The 22493-nt window shown below is 48.4% G+C and overlaps 1 protein-coding gene across 6 annotated transcripts in view; it reads left to right on the top strand.

The window, feature by feature from the left end:
* Positions 1-4990: 4990 nt before the first annotated feature.
* Positions 4991-22493, top strand: part of veph1 (ventricular zone expressed PH domain-containing 1) — a 403802-nt gene continuing 386299 nt past the window's right edge. For 3 of the 6 annotated variants that reach the window (XM_072474419.1, XM_072474422.1, XM_072474423.1), the window contains exon 1: positions 15343-15520. Coding sequence is in view for 1 of the 6 variants with exons in the window: in XM_072474424.1 (XP_072330525.1) it covers positions 5092-5146 (55 nt within the window). In the remaining 5 variants the exon portion in view is untranslated. Of the gene's footprint in view, positions 5147-15341; positions 15521-22493 lie in introns of those variants that run through there. The other 3 variants (XM_072474424.1, XM_072474420.1, XM_072474425.1) reach the window with 3 other exon arrangements.

The raw sequence follows: 22493 nt of genomic DNA, 5'->3' as shown, positions 1-22493 counted from the left end.
TGCCTGTCTACGAGGCCACCGATCTGGCAGCAATCCTGCCTGTCTACGAGGCCACCGATCTGGCAGCAATCCTGCCTGTCTATGAGGCCACTGATCTGGCAGCAATCCTGCCTGTCTACGAGGCCACCGATCTGGCAGCAATCCTGCCTGTCTACGAGGCCACTGATCTGGCAGCAATCCTGCCTGTCTACGAGGCCACCGATCTGGCAGCAATCCTGCCTGTCTACGAGGCCACCGATCTGGCAGCAATCCTGCCTGTCTACGAAGCCACCGACATGGCAGCAATCCTGCCTGTCTATGAGGCCACCGATCTGGCAGCAATCCTGCCTGTCTACGAGGCCGCCGATCTGGCAGCAATCCTGCCTGTCTACGAGGCCACCGATCTGGCAGCAATCCTGCCTGTCTACGAGGCCACCGATCTGGCAGCAATCCTGCCTGTCTATGAGGCCACCGATCTGGCAGCAATCCTGCCTGTCTACGAGGCCACCGATCTGGCAGCACTCCTGCCTGTCTACGTGGCCACCGATCTGGCAGCAATCCTGCCTGTCTACGTGGTCACCGATCTGGCAGCAATCCTGCCTGTCTACGAGGCCACCGATCTGGCAGCACTCCTGCCTGTCTACGTGGCCACCGATCTGGCAGCAATCCTGCCTGTCTACGTGGTCACCGATCTGGCAGCAATCCTGCCTGTCTATGAGGCCACCGACATGGCAGCAATCCTGCCTGTCTACGAGGCCACCGATCTGGCAGCAATCCTGCCTGTCTATGAGGCCACTGATCTGGCAGCAATCCTGCCTGTCTACGAGGCCACCGATCTGGCAGCAATCCTGCCTGTCTACGAGGCCACCGATCTGGCAGCAATCCTGCCTGTCTACGAGGCCACCGATCTGGCAGCAATCCTGCCTCTCTATAAGGCCACCGACATGGCAGCAATCCTGCCTGTCTACGTGGCCACCGATCTGGCAGCAATCCTGCCTGTCTACGAGGCCACCGATCTGGCAGCAATCCCGCCTGTCTACGAGGCCACCGATCTGGCAGCAATCCTGCCTGTCTACGAAGCCACCGACATGGCAGCAATCCTGCCTGTCTACGTGGCCACCGATCTGGCAGCAATCCTGCCTGTCTACGAGGCCACCGATCTGGCAGCAATCCCGCCTGTCCAGGTGCCGGTATCCCCCCCTCCACCTCTGAGGCGATCGACAAGAATTTGTCGCCCGCCACAAAGACTGAATCTATAGACTTGAATCCTGTAAATTTTGTTCAGTTTGACCTGTATCTGCACGATAGACACCTTCCCATGTACATATGTTCATTCACTCACCACTTGTACGTAGTCATACATGTATATACAGCCACATTCCAAAATTTATTTCAAAAAGGGGAGATGTCGTGATATCCACTCATGTATATAATGAGATGCAGACAGGCAGTGATTGACACAGGATAACCAATGAACACACATGACACAGAACAACCAATCACCAGACAGGACACTACCACTATAAAACACACAAGGCATTAAGACTCTCGCTCTTCTCACAGGATACAGCTAGTGCACAAGGCCATGAGCACCGTCTCCATGTGACAGAGAGCTAGTCTGGTCAAGCCAGTCAGAGGTTATCAGTTTAGATTAATAGAGTGTCAACCCACAGCAGATTATGTACAGCAACCAGCTGGTTCAATAAAACAGTGTTGGACCATCTCCTGTGTCGGAAGTCTGTATCTAGCCTCACTGCATCCAGTTGCAGTCAATGTTAAACCAACTCAGATAACACATCACCATCCACAAGCATCCACTCTCTCCACCACTGACACACAGTGGCCACATCTGCAAGATGCACTGCAGCAACTCACCAAGTATCCTTTGACAGCACCTTGCAAAGCAGCAACATTGAACACGTAGAATGGCAATGGCAGCAGGTGCATAGGGCAGCCACCAAGTTCCCCTTTTGAGTCCAGATATAATTCTGATAAATCTATTCTACACTTCTACCAAGACCAATTGTCCTTCCTAAGGTGAGTTGCCCAGAACTACTCACAGTACTCCAGGTGTGGTCTGTCACGAAGCATGCTGATGTTATCTGTGAGGGTATCCTAACTTGGAACACCGGTTCCTAGGGTGTCTAGTTTTGTTTTTGTATGAGGAGGCAAGTGAAACCCCAGTGAGAATAGATAGTCCAGTCACCGTGTAACAATTATTAAAAGCTATTGTTAAAATAATGTAAAGACAAATACACACAAACAGGATTACTCTACTCTCTCGCAATTATGATATATAAATGACTAAACACTATTTTCTATAGAATTTTCCCCTTGTTACAAAATATATCTACTATACCTGAACTCTGTAAGACTTCCTCTGTTCCCCAAACAACATCCAAATTGAATACCCAGCTATAGTTACCACACAATAAAAGGATGATACTCAAATATGGGAACCATCCTTTCCTGCTCCAGAGAAGATATTTTTAAATTGTTCCCAAGGTTTCCTGCACTGCCTTGGCTCTAAGACTTAGAAGCCTTGTTGTAAATTTGGCCTTCAGGCTTGGTAGCTGGAACCTGCCTAACCTCTTTATGAGATTGCTAGATGTTGGGCAGGATTCTCCGACCCCTTGCCGGGTCGGCGAATCCCCGGGGGCGACGCAAATCCCGCCACGTGCCGGCTGGCACATTCTCCGGTGCCGGTTTTCAGGCGGGGTCGGAGGTCACACCACGCCGGTCGGGGGCCGTTGGCAGCGGCACCCCCCGGCAATTCTCCAGGCCCTGATGGGTCGAGCGGCCGTCCGTTTCTGACCAGTCCCACTAGCGTGGATTGGACATGGTCTCACACAGTGGGACCTGGCAGGTAAGTCGGCTGGTGCGGTCCTCGGGGGGTGGGGGGCGCGGGGGGATCCGACCCCGGGGGGGGGGGGCACGGTGGCCTGGCCCGCTATCGGGGCCCGCCAATCAGCGGGAAGGCCTGTGTCGTGGAAGCATTCCTTCCTTCCGTGCCGGCCCCTGTAGGGCTCCGCCATGGCTGGTGTGGAGAAGACAACCCCCTGCGCATCTGCCAGAATACGCCGGCTGGTCTGCGCATGCACGGGACCACGCCGGCAGTTCTACGCATACGCGAGATCACGCCGGCCCTTCGGTGCATGTGCTACCTCGCACAGTCCCATTCTTTGATTATGCCTTCTGTGTATTTGGCTCTGCCCCTTCAACATCCTTGACTATACATTAACATATGTAGATCTCAGGGATCTTCCGAATTTTCTACAATCTGTTTCTCCCTCATAAGCTATTCACTCGTGATTATTATCTAAATTGCCATTCTAAATTCATTCCCTGGAAAGACACAAACTAATTGAGGCCCTTTTAATGCTGTCTACTGCTGTCTCCAGGCAGGTTCATAATGGTCGAACTATGGCTTTCAATAGCTAAAGTATGATTTCTACCCCCTTGTAATCTATTTCCCTGGAAATAAAGGTCAGCATTTTATTTGCCCCATTGATTAGCTTCTGTACCTGTTTGTTACATTTTAATGATTTAAGTACCTAGACCCCAAGTTCCTCTGGCGCTTAAGAAAAAAGCAAAATACTGAGGGTTTTTTTCAGACCTTCCAGCATCCAGAAAGTGCTGGAAATACACAGCAGGTCTTTCAGCATCTGAGGGGAGAACAAAATAGAGTTAACACCTGGAGTGCAATGTGACTCTTCTTTGGAAATACCTATCTTCAGTTTCTGTTTTTATTATTATCTCACTGAACCTTCACTGTTTCGAGCTTGTCATCATTTCGGACAGTCATTTTCAAACTTAGGGTCCCGACCCTTGGGTGGGTCACGGGCAGGTGTTGGGAGGGTCGCAGGCCATTGGTCATGGCATTCCCTATCATGGGAAGAAATGCACAACGGCCATGACTGGCTTTTTAAAATGCTGGCCGTCGCGTGCATGCATGCCCCCGCAGCAGTGTGCTGACTCAGGAGCAGACTCTTTAAAAAAAATCGATGGAGTCTTCTCTCCAGAAGCCGCGGCAGAGAGGTCACATGTCCTGTATGCTGAAGTCAAGTGCTCTGGGCTCGAGAGATCCCTCCATTTTGTAACTGAGTGAGCAGTGCTGGTGTGAGCTCCAGGGCCTCTGGTGAACAACCAATTAAGAAGAACAAAGCAGTGTAAAGATGATTTCTTGAGGCATGGGTTTATTAATTGTGCCAATGCAAATCAGGATGCGAAGCCCATGTATGTTATGTGCAGGGAAATGCTGGCAAATTAAAGATTAAAACCCTCAAAGCTTCAAAGGCATTTGAAGACTAAGCATGGCGAGTTCGACGACAAACCTCTTGGATTTTTTTTCAACAGATGTAGTGAATGAGAACTTATATTATCAACTGAAATCCTTAGCAGAAATGTAACATTGAATGACAAAGCAAGTGAGATCGTGAGGACCAAGCATTAAAGATAAGTGAAAATGGTGGGTCGTGAAGTTTGGCTGGTGTGGGTCATGAAGGTCGGCTGGCGTGGGTCGAGATGAATGAACCGGTTAGTAAAAATAGGTCCCGGGCAAAAAAGTTTGAATAACACTGATTTAGGAAATATCCTATTCTATCCTTTTTAGGTCCAAAGTAGATGACCTCACATTTGCCCACATTGGAATCTGTTTTCCACAGTTTTGCCCATTCACTTAACCTATCGGGACCTGTGTAATATTATGTTCCCACTGCAATGTTTAACATGCCCCTTTATCTTGGATTTGCATAAGTGGCTTTTTATCCCATCATCTAAATCCAGTGTAATCACCTGAGCCTTCTGACTTTGGCAGAATAATCGTTTATTGTGCTGTACAGCGACTAGTTGCAAAATCACCTTTAGTCTCCCGATTTCAACACGAATCCCTTTGAAAGGACCGGCTAGCTTGCCGAGGTAACCAATCTGGGAGAGAAATTCTGCTCAGGAACGGCGAGCGCCAGTGCTCGGCTGCAAAGTGCAAACGCTGGCGCTCGGGGGCGCTGCTGGCTCTGGTGGGACAGTCCAGAACCGCTTTGGATCTTTCACCGCCGAGAGCGGAATAAACGCTGAGACTGCCCGTCCAAATGATTGTGTTGCGAAGAAACACGAATGCGCAAAATCTCCCCACGTTACAGTTTTCGACTGCCGAAGAAGAGAAAAAAAAGTAAGCTTTGAAGACAAATAATTTGCCAGAACTTCCACCTGTCTTACTATCATAGCAAAATGCCAGGACCGAATCTAACGGAGCAGGAGAGATATTGGGCTGTAGAAGTATTTTTGCATTCATTTACTTCCAGAAAATGATCAATGGAAGATCACAGGAGAATATCCTGGCCTATTTGTCTCTGGGTCTCCTCGAGGAAGCCTTTTCCTAAGTTTCACGCTGAATGCGCGCTGACTCTTGGAAATGTTTCCGAGAACATTTTGCTCGTTGCAGACTTCTCGTTGAACTCTCCAACGTGACAGTGATGTTCCTCGAAATTGTCATCCTGTGAAATTGTTCTCAACGTGAGAGATTTTTTAAAAAATTAAAATGACCTCAGTTGTATTAAGTGGCGAATGTCAGTAAGCAGGTATGTGGAGAATGAGCTATGGTATCATTAGTAGAATATATCTAGAAGGTGCAAGTCACAAAATAGGGGATGCGGAAATGTGTGTTAATGCTCTATCGCGTAAGTTTTAATCATGTTATTGAAAGGATAGAATAAATGAAAACAAGCTCCTAATTGGCATTCGGATGATATTGCCATCAATCAGAAATCTAGTCATGTAAAAGTACTGCCTCCTTTAAAGCGGCACAAAGAATAACATATTCTTGGTGAAACAAAAATTAAATCGATCACAACGCCCCTAGCCAATTCCACCCTGCACTCCGGACGCCCATGGGTCACAGAGGGTCTCAAGCGGACGGGCGTCCAGATACACATGTTCCTCCTGGAGGACCACCTGACTTGCTAATTTTGTGGGAAAAGGTGACTTACTGATGCCATTAATTCTGGATTTATTGTTAACAGCATTTACAGGAATTTTTGCAGTTTTATTATTTTTAGTGCAGATATTTGGGGACTTTATTTCACCCACTGGGAAATTCAAGAGTGACATTTCCTGTAAATGTTGTCTATAATTGCTTGAAGCTACTTTGTATATCTTTCCTTTTGAGTGATTGAACACACAGAGGGACGCTTTATTTGAAATACTACTAAGAATGCTTGCCGCACCAAAAATATTGCATTGAAAATCTTACCATAAATTCAGCACAATTTTGTACAATCCAAACTTTATTTCTAGAGCAAATTCATCAGGGCAAATTGTAATTCTGATGAGAATTTACAGTGCAACAAAGTACTCCTAAACCAGTCTGAGTCTATATGATGCTTTCATGCATTGGACGTTGGCAGAATAATCATTTATTGTGCTGTACAGTGCCTAGTTGCAAAAGATACATCATGATGTTAGATCACTGAATAAGATAATGTTCCAACTATGTAAATCATCCTGATGCTTTTTGTTCCAAATGTAGTCATCATTTTTGTGTGAAATTGATGGACTATGTGCTGCCTGTTAGCAAAGTTAGCGGTTTCTGCCAGTACTTCAGATTCATAATGAATACAAAAGTCTAAGGGATGGCGTTTTCATTGTTCAGTAGTAAATGAACTCAGGAATTTGATACAAAAATGTAACTTTGTCCCAGCAAGTCCTGTTTGGTGGTATTTTGTTTGACAGAGGGCTGCCTAAACATTGATAAACAACCTTTACAAAAAACGAGGCTTAATGCAATTATAGTATTTTCAAAATATAGCATTAGAACTTAGACCATTTTGGGACCTAATGTATCAAAGCCACAGGACGGGATTCTCCAATCCCGCGGCAGTGTCCACGGCGTCGTAAACGCCGTCACATTTTACTACGGCGTGAACGGGCCGCTCCCATGTCTAATTCTGGCCACTCCAGCTGCAGAGCCTGGCGCGAACTGTGCGCCGTGGGATCCGCGCATGCTCAGTTGCGCCGGCACCAACGAGGACATACGCAGTGGCGCCGGCGCCAACTTGTGTATGCGCAGTGGTCTCCTTCAACGCGCCGGCCCCGACGCAACATGGCGCAGGACTACAGGGGCTGGCACGTAGGAAAGGAGGCCCCCAGCCACAGAGGCCGGCCCACCAATCGTGGGTCCCAATCGTGGGCCAGGCCACATCGGAGGCCACCCCCGGGGTCGGTCCCCCCCCTGCCCCCACAGGCCATCACCCGACCCTTACATGCCGAGGTCCTGCCGGCCCAGAGCAGGTTAGAACAGCGCCGGCGGGACTCGGCTCTTTTCCTATGGCCGCTCGGCCCATCCGGGTCAGAAATCGGCAGTCCGGTGCGTAGAGCGGCCCGTGACCGGTGCTGCGCCAACCACACCGGTGCCAATAGCGCCGATTCTCCGCACCGCAGAGAATCGCGTGCCGGTGTCGGGGCGGTGTGGACTGTTCGCAGGGATTCTCCGGCCCGCCGCATGGCTGGGAGAATCCCGCCCACAATCTCTTCCAATCCTTTACAGCTGCAGAGCCGTCTTTTAACATAAAGAAATATTTGAGAATTCATACAAAAAAAGCTCTTGACCAGGTGAAAGTGCATTAAAATTATGAATTGCAAGTTCTAAACTTTGTGTGGCAGGAGTCACATAGTACAAACATTTTAAGTAGTTATTTACTCTTAGATTTTGCACCAATTAATTCTGTTGCTGTGCAGTGACTGTAGCAGTCAGCCCTAGGAGGTTTTCTTGCTATTTGAAAGGAATGGGAGTTGTAGAAACAAAGCAAGGTGTTTTGAAAGTCAAGGCAAAGTACATATCAGCTTGATATGCATCCAGATATATTTTTTAGGAATTTGCTTTGTGACCCCTGTGATAACTCCTATTCTCTTTATCTATTTCTTAGACCAAAATATTTTCTAAAAGTAAGAAAAAAGATGTATTGAGTAATGGAGTAAATTCTGTGTGACTATTGTCATTTAAAATATTTTTATTATATCTGTGGAATTGAAGTTGATATTGTCTTATTAGGGCAGTACGGTGGTGCAGTGGGTTAGCACTGCGGCCTCACGGCGCCGAGGTCCCAGGTTCGATCCCGGCTCTGGGTCACTGTCCGTGTGGAGTTTTCACATTCTCCCCGTATTTGCGTGGGTTTTGCCCTCACAACCCAAAACTGTGCAGGGTAGGTGGATTGGCCACGCATGAAGTCCCTGCACTGCCCTCTGTTAAGTCGTGTCACCTTTCATTCCCTGCTTTGGTTCCCTAATTCCTACCCCCACCATCATTATTCTACTGCCTTCCTGTGCTCTTGATATTGTTCCAGGCTTGAAGCCCATTTAAATATACAGAGCTACTTTCTATGCTACTTGTGGCATTCTCATGACACCAATAACAACCTCCTTATAAGCTGCAGCTCCAACTGATCCTATTTCCTCTCTCGCTGACCTTCGCGCTTTGGAGATGCCTGATTGGGGGCTAATCTTGACAACTTCTTCCCACCCCAATAATTGTAACCAACACCAGTCTATTAGACTTTGCCAGTGGATTAAAGGCTGTGGCTCTCTATACCCCTCGAGAATGCCTATTCCCTTTGAACAGGTACATGTCATACATGTCATTATTGCAAATAATTTCACTGGTTTCTTGGCTTTGAGGGAAGCTTCAACTTGCAATACTTTGTGTACAAGATTGAGAACGAAAATCTTGAGGATTTATGGTGCAGAGTTGTTTCTTGGGATAGAGTAGCAGAGTAAATAGTCACAAAACTGGCTCACGTGACATCCTTTTATGGGGGCAAACCTGCAGCCCTTGCTCTCTGATGCTTAGTGACTCCATTCCCATCATAATGTGGTTTACTTTTAATTACCTTTTGAAGTAGCCGAGCACTTGTAACAAACTGCTACAACCACACAGACTGCCAGTGTTCAAGAATGAAGTTCACCAGCACGTTCTCAGGGCCATCAGGGATGGGAAGTAAATGCCATGAGTCCCTCAACTTCAAAATTAACGTTGTAAGCTAGTTACTCTCTCTTTCTCTTCACTACTTCACACCAAGCATCAAAAATCTTCCCAAACTGCTTGCAACTCGCCTTTCATTTCCTCTACCCAATTACATATTCTCACCCAGTCCCGGTTCCTTGCAAAATCAACGTCCACCTCTCATAAAATATACTGTCTCAGTTATCACAAACATTTTTACAACAGGTCCATTGAGTGCCACAATGGTTGACTAGAATGGCAAATAAACTTAAACCAAAAGATTTGTCAAACAATATGAATTGTTTTATTAAGACAATTTGCAGAGTATGTTTTATTGTAAAAGATGGATATTAAAATTGTACATCGTAATAAAGCTGAGCTTGATTTTCTGTCAATTTATTGTAAATTATGCTTTTCAGTATGAATTGACATCCCTGCTTTTATCAAACTGAGGTAGTCTACACATACAATCAAGGAGCAGGAGTAGGCCATTCAGCCCCTCGAGCCTGTTCCACCATTTAATAAGACCTTGGCTGATCTGATAACTTGAAATCTGTATCCCGCCTATCCCCGATAACCCACCACACCTTGCTTACCTAGAATCTCGCCACCGCTGCCTTAAAAAATATTCAAAGACTGCTTCCACAAACTTTTCAGGAAGAGATTACTCTCTGAGAAAAAACAATTTTGTCTCATGTCTGTTTTAAACAGTGACCTCTAGTTCTAGATTCTCTTGCGAGAGAAAGCATCCTCTCCACATCCATCCTGTTAAAACTTGTCAGGATCTTACATGTTTCAATCAGGTCGCCTTTTACTCTTCTAAACTCCAGCAGATGCAAGCCTAGTCTGTCCAGCCTTTCCTCCTCAGACAACATAGAACATAACAGCGCAGTACAGGCCCTTCGGCCCTCGATGTTGCGCCGACCTGTGAAACCACTCTAAAGCCCATCTACACTATTCCCTTATCGTCCATATGTCTATCCAATGACCATTTGAATGCCCTTCGTGTTGGTGAGTCCACTACTGTTGCAGGCATGGCATTCCACGCCCTTACTACTCTCTGAGTAAAGAACCTACCTCTGACATCTGTCTTATATCTATTTCCCCTCAATTTAAAGCTATGTCCCCTCGTGCTAGACATCACCATCCAAGGAAAAAGGCTCTCACTGTCCACCCTATCCAATCCTCTGATCATCTTGTATGCCTCAATTAAGTCACCTCTTAACCTTCTCTCTAACGAAAACAGCCTCAGGTCCCTCAGCCTTTCCTCATAAGATCTTCCCTCCATAACAGGCAACATTCTGGTAAATCTCCTCTGCACCCTTTCCAATGCTTCCACATCCTTCCTGTAATGCGGCGACCAGAATTGCACGCAATACTCCAAATGCGGCCGCACCAGAGTTTTGTACAGCTGCAACATGACCTCATGTCTCCGAAACTCAATCCCTCTACCAATAAAAGCTAACACACCGTACGCCTTCTTAACAACCCTCTCAACCTGAGTGGCAACTTTCAGAGATCTATGCATTCTAGGTATTAATCTGGTAAACCTTCTCTGAACTGCTTCCCCCCTTTAAAATTCTTCCTTAAATAAGGTTACTAAAACCTCCCTAATTTTGTATTCAATTCCCCTCACAATAATTGATAGCATTCTGCTAGTTTTCCTAATTACATGCTGTATCTGCATACATGCCTTTTGTAATTCATGCACAAAGTCACCCAGAAGCTTTCCATTCCTTTAAAGTAACCATTGATCAAGTTTATTAAACTAATTGTTACTTGAGGTAAAAATAAGTCACCTAGTGATGAAATTTATTGAATAAATATTGGAGTCAAACTGTAACAAACCAACCACCAAATGTTACGTGGCATGCTGTTACAGACATGCGGGGGGAATGTTGAGAAAGAAATTCTTTTAACAAATCCATTGAGCAAAAGGCCAAGGCAAAGAGGGATGTTAACTCACAGAAAATGGTTCAACAAACAAGCAGAAACAAATGACGATCTTGAGAAAGTACAGGTGTTGGAAGAAATAGGAGAGAAGCAAGGAAAATTGAGGACGATGGAAAAGGAACTCAAGAAACAAAAGGAGAAGAATCAGTAGGAGAGCAAGGAAAAAGAGAAAATATTCTCAAAAGATGGGATTGGGATACTTCTTTTGATGTGCTTAGATTGAACACAAGTGCCAGAAAGCTGAGCCAGTGTATCCTGCATATGAGGTACATTGAACAAGCTGTTTGACCACTTGTTGCAGTAGGTCAAAGCCAGGTTGAGGGTACAGGTGATGAGTGGCTTCCCTAGTACAGCAAGATGGATGGGTAATGGTGAGTGTGCAACAGATAAATCCATGTGATGACCTTTTGTTTGAAACATTCGTGGGATGTGATGGGTGCCACTGTCAAAGTCTAACTTCCCTTCGGAGGTGATGGTGAGCCAACTTCTTAAACTGCTGCAGTCCGTGTGGTGTAGGTACATCCAAAGTACAGTCAGTGAAGGAGTTCCTGGAACCTCGCAACCGTGAAGGGCAGGTGAAGGGGCTGGTTTAGCACAGTGGGCTAAACGGCTGGCTTGTAATGCAGAACAAGACCAGAAGCGCAGGTTCAATTCCCGTACCGGCCTCCCCGAACAGGCGCCAGAATGTAGCGACTAGGGGCTTTTCACAGTAACTTCATTGAAGCCTACTTGTGACAATAAGCTATTATTATTAGAGTTCCAAGTCAGGATGGTGAGTGACTTTGAGGGAAACTTGGAGTTGTCTATACACATACTTCCCTATCCTTCCAGGGAATAATGTCACAGGTTTAAAAGGTGCTGTCCAAGTAGCTTTGGTGTGCTGCTGCTTCATTGATCTTATAGATGAGATACACAGCAGCCACATTGCTCCTGTGGTAGAGGGAGTGCATGTTTAAAGTGGTGAATGGGGCGTCAGTCAAGTGGGGCTTCTTTGTCCTTGATGGTAATCGGGGGCGAAATTCTCCGGTATCGGCGCGATGTCCGCCGACTGGCACCCAAAATGGCGCAAATCAGTCGGGCATCGCGCCGACCCAAAGGTGCGGAATGCTCCGAATCTTTGGGGGCCGAGCCCCAACCTTAAGGGGCTAGGCCGGCGCCGGGCGAATTTCCGCCCCGCCAGCTGGCGGAAAAGGCCTTTGGTGCCCCGCCAGCTGGCGCGGAAATGACATCGGGTGGCGCATGCGCGGGAGTGTTAGCGGCCGCTGACGGCATTCCCGCGCATGCACAGTGGAGGGAGTCTCTTCCGCCTCCGCCATGGTGGAGACCGTGGCGGAGGTGGAAGGGAAAGAGTGCCCCCACGGCACAGGCCTGCCCGCGGATTGGTGGGCCCCAATCGCGGGCCAGGCCACCGTAGGGGCACCCCCAGGACCCTGGAGCCCGCCCGCGCCGCCTTGTCCCGCCGGTAAGGTAGGTGGTTTAATCTACGCCGGCGGGACAGGCATTTTAGCGGCTGGACTTCGGCCCATCCGGGCCGGAGAATCGTGGGAGGGGGGGGCCCGCCAACTGGTGCGGCGCGATTCCCGCCCCCGCCGAATATCCGGTGCCAGAGAATTCGGCAACCGGCGGGGGCGGGATTCACGCCAGCCCCCGGCGATTCTCCAACCCAGCGGGGGGTCGGAGAATCTCGCCCCTGATTCTTGAATGTTACTGGAGCTGCACTCATCCATGGAAGAGGGGAGTATTCCATCAGATTCTTGATTTGTGTCTTTTAGGTGATGGGAAGACTGTGGAGAGTCAGTCGGTGAGTTACTTGCCACAGGCTACCAAACCTCTGATCTGCTCTTGTACCCACAGCATTTATGTAGCTGGCCCACTTAACTTTCTCATAAATGGTGACGCGTCAGTGAATAGTTTTCCCCTCGATTCCCATTGATTTCAGTTTTAAAAAGGCTCTTTGATGTAAGATTTGGTCAAATAATGTCTCGATATCAAGGGCAGTCACTCTCCCCTCACCTCTGGAATTCAGCTCTTTTGTCCATGGATCAAGGCTGTAATGGGAGTAGGAGCTGGTCCAACCCAAACTAAGCATCACTGAGCAGGCGATTGGTGAGTATGCTTATTGACAACTCTCTTTCTTTACGTTGTTAATGATATGCTGCTAGGGTGGTAATTAGTCAAACTTGATTTGTCCTGCTTTTTATTGATCTGCTTGCACAGATTTCACTGGTGTTCAGACCCACAACAAATGGATCAGATCTCAGCTCTGCAGTCCTGCCACATCCAGTCATAAATGGTGGTGGACAATTGAACAATTCACTGGAGGAGGAGGCTGCACAAATATCCCCATCTTCAATGACGGAGGAGTCAGCACATCTGTACAAAAGACGAGGTTGAAGCATTCACAATGACTTTCAGCCAGAAGTGCCCAGTGGATGATCCATCTCAGTCTCCGCCAAAGGTACCCAGCAACACAAATGCCAGTCTTCAGCCAATATGATTCACTCCACGTGATATTAAGAAACGGCTGAAGGTCTGGATACTGCAAAGGCGATGAGCTCTGGCAATAATACTGAAAACATTTGCTCCAGAACTTGCCTTGCCCCTAGCCTCGTTGTTCCAGTACAGCTACAACTCTGGCATCTACCCAGCAATATGGAACATTGCCCTGTACACACAAAATAGGACAAATCCAACCCGGTCAATTACCGCCCCATCAGTCTCCTCTCCATCATCAGTAAAGTGATGGAAGGGATCATCAACAGTGCTATCAAGCAGTACTTACTCAGCAATAACCTGCGCCCAGACACTCAGTTTGAGTTCCGCCAGGGCCATTCAGCTCCTGACCTCATTACAGTCTTGGTTCAAACATGGGCAAAAGAGCTGAATGCCAGAGGTAAGGTGAGAGTGACTGCCTTGATACCAAGGCCATATTTGACCAAATGTGGCATCAAGGAGACCTAGCAAAACTGGAGTCAATGGGAATCGGGCAGGGAAACTCCTCATTGGTTGGAGTCCTACCTGGCAAAAGGAAGATGGTTGTGGTTGTTGGAGGTCAGTCCTTTGTACTCCAGGACATCACTGCTGGAGTTCCTCAGGGTAGTGACTATGACCCAACCATCTTCAACTGCTTCATCAATGACCTGTCTTCCATCATAGGGTCAGAAGTGGGGATGTTTGCTGATGACTAACTCTGTTCAGCACCATTCACAACTCCGCAGATACTGAAAAAGTCCATGTCCAAATACAGCAAGATCTTGACAATATCCAGGCTTGGGCTGACAAGTGGCAAGTTACATTTGTGCCACACAACTGCCAGGCAATGACCCATCTCCAACAAGAGAGAATCTAACCATAACCCCTTGACAGTCAATGACATTATTATTGCTGCCCCATTATCAACATCCGGGGGTTACCATTGACCAGAAACTGGTCTAGCCATATAAATACTGTGGCTACAAGGCTAGGTTGTAGGCTAGGAATTCTCCAAGGAGTAACTCGCTTCTTGACTCCCCAAAACCTGTTCACAAGGCACAAGTCGGGGATGTGATGGAATAATTTCTACTTGCCTGGATGAATGCAGCTCCAACAACACTTGAGAAGCTTGACACCATCCAGGACAAAGCAACCCGCTTGATTTGCATCCCTTCCATAAATATTCACTCCCTCCAACACCAACGCACAGTAGCAGCAGTGTGTAGCATCTACAAGATACACTGCAGGAATTCACCAAGGTTCCTCAGACCGCACCTTCCAAACCCACGACCACTACCATCTAGAAGGACAAGGGCAGCAGATGCATGGGAACCCAACCACCTGGAAGTTCCCTTCCAAGCCACTCACCACCCTGACTTGGAAATATATCACCATTCCTTCACTGTCACTGGGTTTAAATCCTGGAACTCACCCTCTAACAGCCCCATAATGGATTCCAGCAAAGCTGACGGGTAAAAGTTGTATCCTCCTTATAAATCTGACTATGATATTGATTACCATTTGATCTGATAAATTGTGCGCAATGTTGAAAGTAACTCAGTAAAGGGCTTCTTATTGATATGGAAAATTATGATTAAAATTTGTTAACACCGTTCATAGTTTATGCAAGTAATTTCACATTATTGCAAATGGAGACTCTCTGATGAATGTCTTTTCCTTCATCCATCACCTTCCGTCGAATTAATAGCCCTGTAGTGATACAAAAGAGTCCTGTTTCTTTCACTGGCCTCATTTTAAAGGGGAAGTGCCGTACCCAGTGCAGGGGCTGTTAGTATCACAGATAACTAAACTGTTCCTGTACTTTGCGCAAAACTTGGTTAGAACGTCATTCCAATCAATTGCTGTTTTTGTTCAGATCAAGCCTCACCAACCGACTGTGCCACTTAAGACTCAGTTTTACGCACATTCTTTACAGCTTGCATTCTTTGCATTCTTAGCCCACAACAGTTAAATAGATTGCTAGAAGTGCATGGTTTCAACAGTTTCCATTGCCTTTTACTTCACATAACCATGACTACAGTGTACTGTGTGTTACAATACAAAGACAGCAGGAACCTTCAGAGTAAGCTGATCACAAGTTCGCCCACTGGGACTAGCAGGCAGGTAAAACAATATCTCTAACTTACTCATATTTCCTTCGGTGCAAGAAATAGCCACAGAGACATTGATGTTTCAGTCGTTCTAAACTGTAATTTGCTGCCTTCTATTTAGATATTACATAAAATTTTCAGTGGGGTTTGGCCTGAATGATTCGTCTATTATTTGAATTTTGCAGCCAAAATTGTGTTTGCTTTTCTTTGTGTAAAACAATGGAAGAATGTAAACTGGCTAAACCAGGCTCTCCTGAATTCCACAGTTTAGCATAACAATGAACAATCCGGTCACACAAGTAACCTTTCTAAATTGAGGACCAGTTCCAAGTTAGCACGGATCACAGCTGACTTTGTGTGTGCCCTTGCTGCATTTTTCATGCTTGATATTGCACTTCCTGAAGTTGTATATTTTTTCATAATCTATTTCAGGAATCCAATTATTACAAATAAACTAGATCATAAATTGAAAAAGGAAAATGGAAATTATGAATTAATGATTGAGGTACAAACATTGAACAGAAATGTTCTGTCAAGAAAGAAATTGCATGTTTCTTTTTCATATTGTTCGTGATGTATGTATTTTTTTTTAATAAACATTTTGTTGAGGTTTTTTGGTTTAGAAACAGCAACAAAATAGACAAGATACATGAAACCACAAACATAGTGCAAAAACCGTTTACCTTTCGTACAGGTCCCACCCTTATTACCCCCTACTCTAACCAAACTACACCCCCCCCCCCCCCCCCCCCCCCCCCCCGCCCAGGTCTGCTGCTGAATAATTCTCCGCAAGGAAGTCGACGAACGGTTGCCACCTCCGGGTGAACCCTAACAGTGACCCTCTCAAGGCGAACTTAATTTTCTCCATACAGAGAAAGCTAGCCATGTCCGATAGCCAGGTCTCCGAATTCGGGGGCTTTGATTCCCTCCATGCCAATAGTATCCGTCTCCGGGCTACCAGGGAAACAAAGGCCAGAACATCTGCCTCTTTCTCCTCCTGGATTCCTGGATCTTCCGACACCCCGAAAATCGCCACCTCTGGACCCAGCGCCACCCTTGTTTTTAAAACCTTGGACATGACGCCCGCAAACCCCTGCCAAAATTCCCGAAGCGTTGGACATGTCCAAAACATATGGACATGGTTCGCTGGTCCTCCCGTGCATTTTGTGCACCTGCCCTCCACCCCAAAGAATCTGCTCATCCGAACCACTGTCATGTGAGCCCGGTACCGGCACAACCTTAAATTGTTTCAGGCTGAGCCTGGCACATGTCGCAAACGTGTTGACTCTACTCAATGCGTCCGCCCATAGACCATCCTCTATCTCACCTCCCAGCTCCTCCTCCCACTTGCGCTTCAGCTCCTCGGTCTGCGTCTCCTCTGACCCCATAAGCTCCTTATAGATGTCCGAAACGCTCCCCTACCCTACCCACCGTCTGTAAATTACCCTGTCCTGAATCCCCCTCAGCGGTAGGAGCAGGAAGGTTGCCATCTGTTTACGTAAGAAGTCCCGCACCTGCAAATATCTGAATTTGTTTCCCCTCGCCAGCCCAAACTTTTCCTCCAGTCCCCTCATACTCGGAAAGCTCCCCTCTATAAACACATTCCCCATCCTCTCAATCCCCGCTCTCAGCCATGCCCGGAACCCCCCATCCATACTCCCCGGGGCAAACCGGTGGTTATCACAAATTGGGGCCCAGACCGATGCACCCTCTGCACCCACATGCCGCCTCCACTGGTCCCAAACTCTCAGGGCCGCCACCACCACGGGACTGGTGGAGTACCGCGCCGACGGGAGCGGCAGAGGTGCAGTTACCAATGCCCCCAGACTGGTGCCCTTACAAGAAGCCATCTCCATATGCACCCAAGTCGACCGCTCCCCCACCACCCACTTCTTGATCATGGCTATGTTAGCCGCCCAGTAATAATTACTAAATTTTGGCAGCGCCAGCACGCCCTCTCCCCGGCTCCGCTCGAGCATTACCTTCCTTACTCGCGGGGTCTTGCCCGCCCAGCGAAGCCCATGATCACCCTGTTAACCCGCTTAAAAAAGGACCGCGGAATAAAAATGGGGAGACATTGAAATACAAATAGGAACCTCGGGAGGATTGTCATTTTCACCGTTTGTACCCTCTTGGCCAGCGACAACGGGAGCACGTCCCATCTCCGGAAATCGGCCTTCATTTGGTCCACTAGCCGGGCCAGATTCAATTTATGCAGCCGGTCCCATTCCCGTGCCACTTGGATACCTAGGTACCTAAAACTACCCCCTACTGACCTAAACGGCAGCTCCCCCAGTCGCCCCTCCTGTCCCCTTGCCTGAACCACAAACATCTCACTCTTATACCCCGAACACTGGCCGAATTCCTCTAAAATCTTCATGATTCCCTCCATCCCCTCTACTGGGTCCGAAACGTACAGATCATCCGCATAAAGCAAAACCCTGTGCTCCACCCCCCACCGGACCAGTCCCCTCCAGCCCCTTGAAGCTCTCCGAGCGATTGCCAATGGCTATATAGCCAGAGCAAACAACAGTGGGGAGAGGGGGCACTCCTGTCTCGTCCCCCGGTGCAGTCTAAAATAGTCCGAAGTTGTCCTGTTCGTCCGCACACTTGCCACAGGAGCCTGATAGAGTAACCTGACCCAGTCAAAGCGCCGCCCAAATCCGAACCGTCCCAGTACCTCCCACAGATAATCCCATTCTACCTGATCAAAAGCTTTTTCTGCATCCATTGCGATCACTACTTCCACCTCCCTACCTTCCGGGGGCATCATGATCACATTTAACAGCCTTCTTACATTGGCCACCAGCTGTCTATCCTTAACAAACCCGTCAGGTCCTCCCCAGTAACATCCGGAACATAGTCCTCAATCCTGGAGGACAAGATTTTGGCCAGCAACTTGGCATCCACATTCAGCAGAGAGATCGGCCTGTAGGACCCACACAGCTCCGGGTTCTTGTCCCGCTTAAGAATCAGTGAAATCATTGCCTGTGACATCGTAGGGGGCAGCACCCCCCTTTCCCTTGCCTCATTGAACATCCTCAACAACACTGGCCCCAGTATCCCCGAGAACCTTTTATAGAACTCCACTGGGTACCTGTCCGGACCCGGGGCCTTACCCTCCTGCATGGCCTTCAGGCCCTCCACTATCTCTTCCAGCCCAATTGGGGACCCCAGCTCTTCTACCCGCTCTCCGTCCAATTTAGCCCCTCCAAGAAGCGCCTAATCTCCTCCGGCCCCGTAGTGGTTCTGACCTGTACAGCCTGCTGTATAAGTCTCTAAATGTCTTATTCATCCCTACTGAATCACCAACCAGGTTCCCCTCACTGTTGTTTACTTTCCTATCTCCCTAGCTGCCTCCCTCTTCCTAAGCTGCTGTGCAAGCATTCTGCTGGCCTTCTCCCCATGTTCATAAATCACCCTCCTCGCCGTTCTCAGCTGCTCCACCACCCTCCCTGTGGTCAGCAAGCTAAACTCCGCCTGCAGCCTCCGCCATTTCCTCAGGAGGTCTCTGGGGTCTCTGCATACCTCCTATCGATCTGTACTATCTCCTTTACCAATCTGTCCGTCTCTGCCCTGTCAACCTTCTCCCTATGAGCCCGGATCGAGATCAGCTCCCCCCTTACCATCGCCTTCAGTGCTTCCCAAACCACCGCTGCCGAAGTTTCCCCCATCTCATTGACCTGCAGGTAGCTCTGAATACATTTCCTCAGCCGCTCGCACACCCCTTCATCCGCCAAAAGTCCCACATCTAACCTCCAGTGCGGGCGCTGGTTACTGTCTTTACTAACCTGCAGGTCAACCCAGTGCGGTGCATGGTCTGAGATTGTAATCGCCGAATACCCCGTGTCCACTACCCCAGCCAGAAAGACCCTGCTCAAAATAAATCAATCAATCCGGGACTACACTTCATGCACGTGTGAGTAGAAGGAGAACTCCTTCGCCCTCGGCTGCCCAAACCTCCATGGATCCACCCCCCCCCCCCCCCCCCCCATCAGCTCCATGAACCCTCTTAGTTCCTTTGCCATTGCTGGCATCCTGTCCGTTTTCGAGCTTGCTCATTGCCCTCCTGACCCCCCCGCGCACCCCCCCCCCCCCCCCCCCCCACCGATCAGTCAGACCCTTTTTTAGGCCCGCCACCAGCCCACGGTTCGCACCTCGCCAGGCAGCCCCCGACCTCCTCTCTGTCCCTCAGCCCAAGTACCTCCCTCGCCAGCAGAATATTCAACCCCGCGTCTCCCCCCCCCCCCCCCCCCCAGCAACAACACCCTGTAACACAATCCCTTTCCTAAACCAAACATATGCACACCCCCCACTGCGCTTCCGAGAGCTAGCTCACCCAGCTAGCTTGCTGGCTCCCATCCCCGGCGCCAGATAGTCTCCCCCCCCACCCCCACCCCCCGCTCATGCAAACAAACTCCAACATCAAACAATCCCCACACAATTGCCCAACAGAAAAACACAAAGATCAAAACTAGCACACCACCATCCCCCAACAGTGCAAATGGAAACCTAAACTCACCCAGCTCTACTGCTGGTTCCAAGCAAAACGAGAAACTTTTTACAAAAAGAGAAAACAGAAACACGAACGTTGCAGCCAAGTTCAAAAGTTCTCAGTCCTTCGTCAGTGTGGTAGTCACCACTAAGTAGTATTACATGTATTACGGTAAGGCCATATAGTAGAGGTACATGGGTAAATCCCTGCCTGCTGGCTCCGCCCAGTAGGCGGCATATAAATGTGTGTGCTCACCGGTGCTGCAGCCATTCTGGTTCCAGCTACAGGAGGCACAACATCTTTGCTCAATAAAGCCTCGATTATTCCACTACTCTCGTCTTTGTGGTAATTTCTAGTGCATCAGTCAGCCCTTTCTTTTTCGCAAAGTCTAACGCGTCCTCAGGCGACTCAAAGTAAAGGCGCTGATCCTCCTGCGTGACCCAGAGACGGGCTGGGTATAACAGTCCAAACTTCACCTTTTTCTTGAAAAGGATCGCCCTGATCTGATTGAAGCCTGCTCTCTTCCTGGCCACCTCGACGCTCAGGTCTTGGTAAACCCGCAGGATGCTATTGTCCCACTTACAGCATCTTGTCTGCTTGGCCCACTGCAGATTACGCTCCTTATCCGAGAACCTGTGGAATCTCACCACCATAGGCCTCGGGGGATCTCCCATTCGCGGCTTCTTCGCAGGTGCTCTGTGAGCCCTATCCACTTCCAAGGGCAGGGAGAATGCCCCATCCCCCAGCAGCTTCTCAAACATGTCTGCGACATATGCCCCAGCGTCCGTTCCTTCGGACCCCTCCGGGAGCCTGACAATTCTTGGGTTCTGCCGGCAGGACCTATTCTCTAGGTCCTCCACCTTCTCCAGAAGCTTCTTCTGCTGGTCCCTCAGCACCCCCACCTCCAGCTCCACCACAGTCTGATGCTCCTCCTGCTCAACCAGCGCCTTCTCCGCCTTCTGGATCGCCCGATCCTGGTCGTCCAACCTGACCTCCAGCCGCTCAACCGAAGCTTTTATCGGGTCCAAGCAGTCCCGTTTCTGCGTCGCAAAGCCCTCCTGGATGACTTGCATCAGCTGCTCCATAGACTGCTGGGTCGACAAGCCAGAGGTTCGCCCCTCCGCCATGCTGTCCCCTGTTGCAACTATAGCCCAAGTCTTCTTTGTCTTCTTATTTCTGCCCTTACAAATACTTCCAGTCCTTTTTTACATGCACCAAAGTGGGAATTCAGTAGACAATTGCCACTGGCATCCGTTCTACAATTCAAGTCCGTTAAAAGACCAGGGGAAAAGGTCCAAAAGTCCGACCAGAGTGGGAGCCACCAAATGTGCGACTTACTCCTTCATAGCCGCCACCGGAAGCCGTAGTGATGTATGTGTTGAGTGGTTAGCACTGTTGCTTCACATCTCCAGGTTTGACTCCGGCTTGGGTCACTGTCTGTGTGGAGTCTGCACGTTCTCCCCTTGTCTGCGCGGCTTTCCTCCGGGTGCTCCGGTTTCCTCTCACAAGTCCCGAAAGACGTGCTGTTAGGTAATTTGGACATTCTGAATTCTCCCTCTGTGTACCCGAACAGGCACTGGAATGTGACGACTAGGGGCTTTTCACAGTAACCTCATTGCAGTGTTAATGTAAGCCTACGTGTGACAGTAAAGATTATTATTATTAACCTGATTTTACAGAGATCAAATAGACCAGATAATTATGGGTGGTAATATATCAGTTTAACCTGCGCACTTGTTTGAATTGCTCAATTTTTGATCCTATTTCGAAGTAACACTACCTCAGTGTGTGTTGGCATATATTTGCTTTATATCTTTGTTCATTGTGAAATAGTAATGGCAGCAACATGCATTTATATAGCGCTGCAAATGTAAGTTAAAAGAATGGATCTGAACCAAAGAGATATTAGAAGGGGTGATCAAAGACTCGGTCAAAAAAATAATTTTTAAGTAGGGTCTTTAAGATGGAGAAGCAGAGAGGTTTTATGGAGGGAATTCCAGAGAGTGAGGCATGACCACCAATATCGTCAAAGGAAGGAGGGAATTTTAAAGGAAAATGTCGAAAATGTAGGGTGGAATCTTACCATATTTTGTCAAAGAGTCAGGCTCTGACTGAAAACCGACATGTAGCTCCCCAGTTGCACAGACCAGTTTTCACTCCAGATCTTAAGCCTCTCTGATGGGGGAAAAAGAATGAGTGGGCGGGGTTTTCACCATCACTCTGGTGGGGCAGGTCCTGATAGAGCCAGCAAGGCCGGCTCCACAGAGATCGGGGCACCATCTTTAAAGGGCGCCCCGACCCGATCAGCACAGAAATTGAATGGCTCTCAGCCTCCTCTTCTCTCCACGCACTCCCTCCCAAGTACATGATAGGACCCCCTCACAAGCTGCTTCATAGCGCCAGGAACCCAGGTTCAATTCCCAACTTGGGTCACTGTCTGTGCAGAGTCTGCACTTTCTCCCTGTGCCTGCGTGGGGAAAATCGAGAAACA

Source organism: Scyliorhinus torazame, chromosome 14 (genome assembly GCF_047496885.1).
Source record: "Scyliorhinus torazame isolate Kashiwa2021f chromosome 14, sScyTor2.1, whole genome shotgun sequence".
NCBI classification, from domain to species: Eukaryota; Metazoa; Chordata; class Chondrichthyes; order Carcharhiniformes; family Scyliorhinidae; genus Scyliorhinus; species Scyliorhinus torazame.
The sequence above is the reverse complement of the archived record's forward strand: the minus strand, read 5'-3'. Positions and strand labels throughout refer to the sequence as shown.